Genomic DNA, 7,124 nt, shown 5'->3' on the forward strand with positions numbered 1-7,124 from the left:
TCATCAATTAAGAACATAAGAAACAATTCTTTGATTGTGTTCTTTCCTTGACCTGGTAATTTTTGTTGTTACCAAAGAAAGTACTGGTCTCACTGATATTACCTGGAATGTGATCACATGGAAAGATGCTACTAAGCTTTAAGTAGGTTTTCATTTTACTAACCAGGACTGTATGCAGTATTTTACTGTTATCTCTAAAGCTATATCAACTTGCAGATGTTTTAAGCTTCTAATTTCCACTTTCCACATTACAATGATGTCTAACAGAAGGCTATGTGATGATTCAGTAATCCCTGTTGAAAATCTTTATAAAAACAAGTCTTAATGTTTGAAAACACACACCATATCATTGATCATTTGGATCAAGTAAGGTGTTTTAGCAAGTAAAACAAAACATATATATAAACATGATAAGCTTTCTCTTTAACCCAATTCTAAAACAAGGAATGTTAAAATCAATGTTATTTTTCTACAAAATAGGTCAGTACTGCATCTGTTTTTGTGATCATCACCAGTACTCTGTTCAGTAACTGTTTTATGTGATCATCACCAGAACTCTGTTCAGTAACTGTTTTATGTGATCATCACCAGTATTCCGTTCAGTAACTGTTTATGTGATCATCACCAGTATTCCATTCAGTAACTGTTTATGTGATCATCACCAGAACTCTGTTCAGTAACTGTTTTCTGCATCTGTTTTTGTGATCATCATGTCATATAATTAAAAGCGATTAATGAGGGATTAATTCTTTACTTTTTTCTAAGGCAGTGAAGTTTTTTTTTCAAAAGATAATTTTTTTGCTTACAAACTACAGCGAGTAATTAATTAAGTATAAAATATACAACTTGTTCAATGACTCTGTTCAGTAACTGTTTTTAACTGTTTTATGGGATCATCACCAGTATTTTATGGGATCATCACCAGTACTCTGTTCAGTAACTGTTTTATGGGATCATCACCAGTACTCTGTTCAGTAACTGTTTATGGGATCATCACCAGTACTCTGTTCAGCACCTACTGCCAGTTAATAGCACCTACTGCCAGTTAAATTTTATTAGCTTTGAATGGCCTTTATTTACCAAACAACCACAAGATGACTCTTCTAAAAATCCCTAACGGACTAAATAAAGAATGCAGTGATAGGCCTAATCCTAACGTCTTATAACAAGTATAACTAATTATATTAAACATTATTTTATTACAAGTAGGAAATCAATATTGAAGACAGTTTTCTCTTTCTATATTACAAGTACGTATACAAGTATAGGTGTGAGGAGGGGTCACCTTATCTTAATAGCACCTACTGCCAGTTAATAGATGTTTCTGGTTTCCATTTTCAAATATTTTCACTAAACTTTGTTTGTGGTTGCTGATAACTTTCACTCATGCATGATGATGTTAAGGTCTCGTTTTTGTAATTATTATTATTATTACTATGTCGATGTGGATACATTATATCAGGATTGGGGTAGAGTTTCAGATGATATATTAGAGACTTCAGAAACTTAATGACATCACTGGTTTTGATACTCGCTTCAGTGGGTTGTAGAACTGATATTTGGAAGAAAAGAAATGTAAATAAACCAAAGGAGATAATGGTAGGTTATAAGAAATTAATTTCAGATTAACACTATGACAAGTAATAACAAAGAATACAATTCAGCTTTTAGTTGTTGTTTTTTTAAATAAAAAGGGGCACTTTACCCTTTGATTCTGCCTATTTCATAACACTTTGGGGAGCAGCTTCCCTCCAGGGACAGCTTTAAAATTATATACTGTACCTAAAATTCCATGTTATCTTTTTTTACATTAACCCTAATCTCTTCTTTGAGAGTCAGTAGAAAATTTTCATGTTCCATAATTCGTTAATATACTATATATACACTCACATACATCTTAAACTATAATCCAAAAATGTGTAAAGACAAAACATGCCAGAAAATAAATGTCAAAACAACTTATTTATTCTTCATGAGTGGTGAATGGTTGTTTTTAACTTTTTTCAGTTTTTGTTTTTTCTGTATAGATATAGTATATTAACGAATTATGGAACATGAAAATTTTCTACTGACTCTCAAAGAAGAGATTAGGGTTAATGTAAAAAATCTTCTATACATATTGTAGATTTAGTTAATCGTAATGGTATTTACATTACTCTAAAGACAACTTGGGTGTAGCTGATATACACGATCATGGCATTTATACTGTTGAATAACCACATATCAGTTCATTAAATGAAACTCCACTGAGAAAAGGCTTAACAAACCAATGAAAAAAAAAGTAATATTTTATTTTGCACACAGCATACTCACTGAAATCAGATATAACAGGATAAACTACTTAATAGGTCAAGGTCAAAGGTTTTCACACCACTATCACCAGTAGGACTGGAATAGAAAAGTCAGAACAAGACTATATATTGATAATTTCACTATGTTGTTAGAGATGTTTTTTTTACACCTTATTAAGGTTATCATATTCTACGTACTGTTACATTTGTGCTGCCATACGTCTAACTTCTTCAAATGTACAATTAACAAAGCAGTAGACTGTGAAGCATATATATATATATAGTTCTCAAACTGCATAAAAAAGCATTTAATCATTTTACCTGAACTCTTCCAGTACAATCTGGATACATTTCATTTCTAAGGCACATTATTTTTTTCACTGAAAGAAAACTTAAATGATAAAAAATATTAGATATCAAGTTGTACTTCAAAATAATTAATTTAAATATTATAAAAAAATGCATGTATATATATTTTAAGAGATCCATACTAAACAAGAAGAGAAACAGTAAAGAGAAAACAAAATGCTTGAATTACTCAACAGTTTGGTCCCATGCACTTCATTCGTGTGCCAGTGTTTATTATTACACTCTTTAATGTGCTTCATTAAATGTTTGAATTTTCCCTTTGTGCTACATGAAGACATGCCCCTAGAGACAGCCGGAAAATTTAATGGACCACTAAAAACGGCTTTAATCACAAGTTAATTGTTTCTGTTGCAATGCCCACAGATACGACAAACGTTGTGCTTGAATTAAAAGTTAATGGTTCTCAAGATCTATAGTAATTAGCTAAAATTTTCCAAGCAGTCAGGGCCATGAAGCCATCCGGCGGGTTCTCTCCATTACGAGCTAACGTTCGCATCTTGGTTCCGGATATGAATTCGAAGTCGTCTTTTCTTTCTGGCTCAAAGAAATCCATTTTATTCTTTATTTTGTCATATGCTGCCACTCGGAATGGTATAATTTCCAGCTGAGTAAGACCAGGAGCCATTGTAAGCACCTGTCGTAGAAGTAACAGAGTTGTGTTAGAGGTAAAGTACAAAATTAAAATGAACAATAAAACTTTTGAAATACTGAGTTAGATATCTAACCTCACGAAACTTCAACCTATATTGTTGATAACTCTGCAGTGTACTTAAGCTATACACATGATAAACTGAACTTATACCTAGAACACATCAGTTGGTAACTTTGTTGTTAAATCTATATCTATATAACAATCATTATTTACACAGTATATATATCTGATGTACTGTTGTCAAGGGTACCACATTACATACATTAGGATATGACAGATACTATTTTACGAACTGTACTTTCCTTTAACTCAATTCATGCTTATGGGTTTACATAATTTAAAATGTCATAAATTTCTTAAATATTTACTTGAGATTATTTTATTGTAAATAATACTCTTGTAACATTCACACTTTTGGTCATACAGCCTGGTTAATTTCAAAGTAAGACACATATTTGGTCATACAGCCTGGTTAATTTCAAAGTAAGACACACTCTTGGTCATACAGCCTGGTTAATTTCAAAGTAAGACACACTTTTGGTCATACAGCCTGGTTAATTTCAAAGTAAGACACACTCTTGGTCATACAGCCTGGTTAATTTCAAAGTAAGACACACTTTTGGTCATACAGCCTGGTTAATTTCAAAGTAAGACACACTCTTGGTCATACAGCCTGGTTAATTTCAAAGTAAGACACACTTTTGGTCATACAGCCTGGTTAATTTCAAAGTAAGACACACTTTTGGTCATACAGCCTGGTTAATTTCAAAGTAAGAGACACTTTTGGTCATACAGCCTGGTTAATTTCAAAGTAAGAGACTAAAAAACAATTAAAGTTAACCTGCGAGTTATTGAAAGTCCTAAAATTTTCACTTTGTTTTTCGGATGCCAAACATACCACTAACAACAAGGATATCAAATCTATGAAACAATGCATTTTAATTGTCAGAAGTAAGAACAGTATACTTAATTAGATATACCCATTTTTAGTTTTCATCTACATAATATTAAGCACTCATCTTTCCAGTGATAAAATGTAGACAGACCGAAACCGTCAGTCAGTTCACTTTTTAAACATTTATTCAATATTTCCATTAATGTAAATCATATTTACTTAATCATTTCTTACCTTACTACCATGAGTAGGGTCATACAAATCTTTCTTTGTGTTTGGGTGAGGCATTCCTGCCGGGTCTCGTCCTACAATATAAAAGTTAGCTCCCGTAGCCATACGTGCTTTAGCATGCCACTGAACCTAAACACAGAGAAAAATAAGTGTGAGACTGTCTACCTAAATGGTATTACTTGTATAAATACAGGATACACCGTGCTCGACCACTGTTCGTTGGTACATCAACACCCTTCTGAGTACGACCTAAAAATCAAAATATCAATTCTAACATTATGAAAGTGTTTCAAAAACCAGAGAAAAAAAATCTTTACTTGTGAGGAAAACCACATTCAAACAAATCTTATAAGTTTTTACCAGCTTAAAGAAAGGCCTGAAGTTTATAATGACCATATCAGAATTATAGAGGCTGAAGTCTTGTTCCGATAAACACCGTCACAAGTTAAATAAATCATTCAAAAGTCTAGAAAGAAAAGCAACAGTATTTTGAGCAGTTTAAAATGATATAGTCGAATAGAGATGAAAGTAGCATTGCCACAAAGTAAAAAAACAAAAACATTTTGATGTGATTGAGAAGGGTTAGAGCAGCACAGTGCTGAGAATTAGGTAGGGGCCAAAAATTACAGCAACCTAATGTGGTTAATTTAATTAAATGCACATATGTTGTAACCTCTCATTTCATACATATTACTATTCATTTTCATGTTAGCAACACAACATTAAAAGGTAAAAAAATGGTATAATGTTTTAAATGAGAAAGGCTTAACATGCTAAATTCTTTAGCATAGTAGTTTTGTGCCTAAGTTCTCCAAATTTTTTCTTTATGAAATTCTTAATAGAAAAATAAGAGAAGCCTTGAAATTTGTAGCCTAACTTCATGTTTTCTGTTTCCTAAAGTTAACTACGAACATCATGTGCAGGTTTATGTTACTAACACCTGTGTAACTAACATAGCATCTACTGACATTGTTTGTTCTTGTCTTCTGTGGTAAACTATCAAACATTTTCTTGTATTAGATCAAACTGTCACGAAGAACACCAAACTGCTTGAAGTTAAGATGATGTTATTTTTCCATATATTATCAAAAACTGATTTCTTGTAGATGATTCAAGCTATTTATCTAACCCTGATGTTTTTTTTATTCTGAAGAAAATGACTTACACACCTCGGTTGGACCTGCATACATCATTGGAGAAGGAAATATTGCAAGTACTGTAGTCTTCGGATCTAGTACATTTTCCTGTAAAACAGCCTTGTGTTGTTCTATTCTCACATGTAAAGGAACATCATCGTCTTTAATCCACCCTCCTAAGGAACACAGACATACAGACATTGATTTTACTCAAACCAAAGGTATTCAAATTAATATTAAAATAAATCACCTGCTAATATTTGAAATCACAGAAAATTAGGTACCAATAAAATATTATTTTTATAAAATATTTACTTTAATGTGTTAATAATCGAGGAACAACCACAGAATGTTCACATAAAAATACAGGGCTTTTAGTTTCTCATGATAACATTGATAACTAGCTTTAACCAATTTTTTTATACTTATTCAAAAAAACATTCAGGAATAGCCTGATTCCATCGTAACACAGTTTTTACTCCCTAATAAATGGTGTCTGCCTAAAACATCACACAAAATAAACAAGAAAAAACTTTCATTTACACGTGTTAATTTATTCTTTATCATCATTTCTTCAAGGGTTTTCTTCTCATGTCTTGTAGAACAACACTCATTCAATGAAACCCAATTAAATTTCTCCTCTGACTGTTTATCTTGGAGAACCAGGATTCACTTGGGAAATAAAGTGTTATTTAACACACTCTTTTTATAGCCAGTGTTATGAAATAAGATAAATATTATGAATTAAGCATCTATTTATAATCAAAACTATTTTTAATTCATAAAAAAAACAAGGTTAAAGGTCAAAGAATAATGGTTTTAAATTCGGCTAATAATAATCTGGTCACATTGACTTATTAAAGTGAAAATGAAATATTCATCTAGCGTACAGAATCATTAGAAAAACAATGATGATTTGTAATTAAAATCATATTTCAGTCATCATTTGGAACTACAGTGGTTTTCTGTCTCTATAATTTGAACAAAAATAGGACTAGCTCTCAAATAGTTGTCTCATGTTGACTTGCTAACTGTTTTGTTGTTGTTGTTAAGAATTCTTAAATGAATCTTGTGTCATTGGTGATCATCACCCCATACCTAATGGATGAAGCAACAGAACTGGTTTCTTGTAACCCCTCTCCAGCAATTTGCATTTGGTATCTTGCATCAACAGAGCATGCCCGTTATGAACCGGGTTACGTAGCTGGAATGCAAACACGGCATCTGCCTGGAGGAAAATAAAAGGACAAACAAAAATTAGTAGAAACCTTCTTGTTCTCTTTTGTGAACGATGAAATAATATGGCTTATACTTTCATACAGTTCTGTTTTCAAACATTAAATTTAAACTTTAGGAGAGTTAAAATTTCTTTGGAGTCAACAATTCATACATTTGCCTAATCTGTAACTATTGGTTAATATGAAAACAAAATTTGCAGTTTCATGCTGTTTTAGAGTAAAAACTTCAGAAAATACATGATAACCAGAATTCCATTTCATGAAGAAACTAAGCCTAACATACCTTACGTGTAACTCGTATTAAATTTCGTT

The 7,124-nt window shown here is 31.8% G+C and overlaps 1 protein-coding gene across 1 annotated transcript; it reads right to left on the reverse strand.

Annotated features, from left to right (window-relative positions):
* Positions 1-2,270: 2,270 nt before the first annotated feature.
* Positions 2,271-6,802, reverse strand: LOC106476513 (bifunctional 3'-phosphoadenosine 5'-phosphosulfate synthase 2-like; the record flags this gene model as incomplete). The annotated part of the gene is made up of 4 exons (XM_013937168.2): positions 2,271-3,294; positions 4,442-4,567; positions 5,608-5,750; positions 6,673-6,802. Coding segments are annotated over 4 exons (630 nt in total), but the record flags the coding sequence as incomplete, so codon positions are not given.
* Positions 6,803-7,124: the final 322 nt, after the last annotated feature.

This window comes from Limulus polyphemus, unplaced genomic scaffold, assembly GCF_000517525.1.
Source record: "Limulus polyphemus unplaced genomic scaffold, Limulus_polyphemus-2.1.2 Scaffold10764, whole genome shotgun sequence".
Taxonomy (NCBI): Eukaryota; Metazoa; Arthropoda; class Merostomata; order Xiphosura; family Limulidae; genus Limulus; species Limulus polyphemus.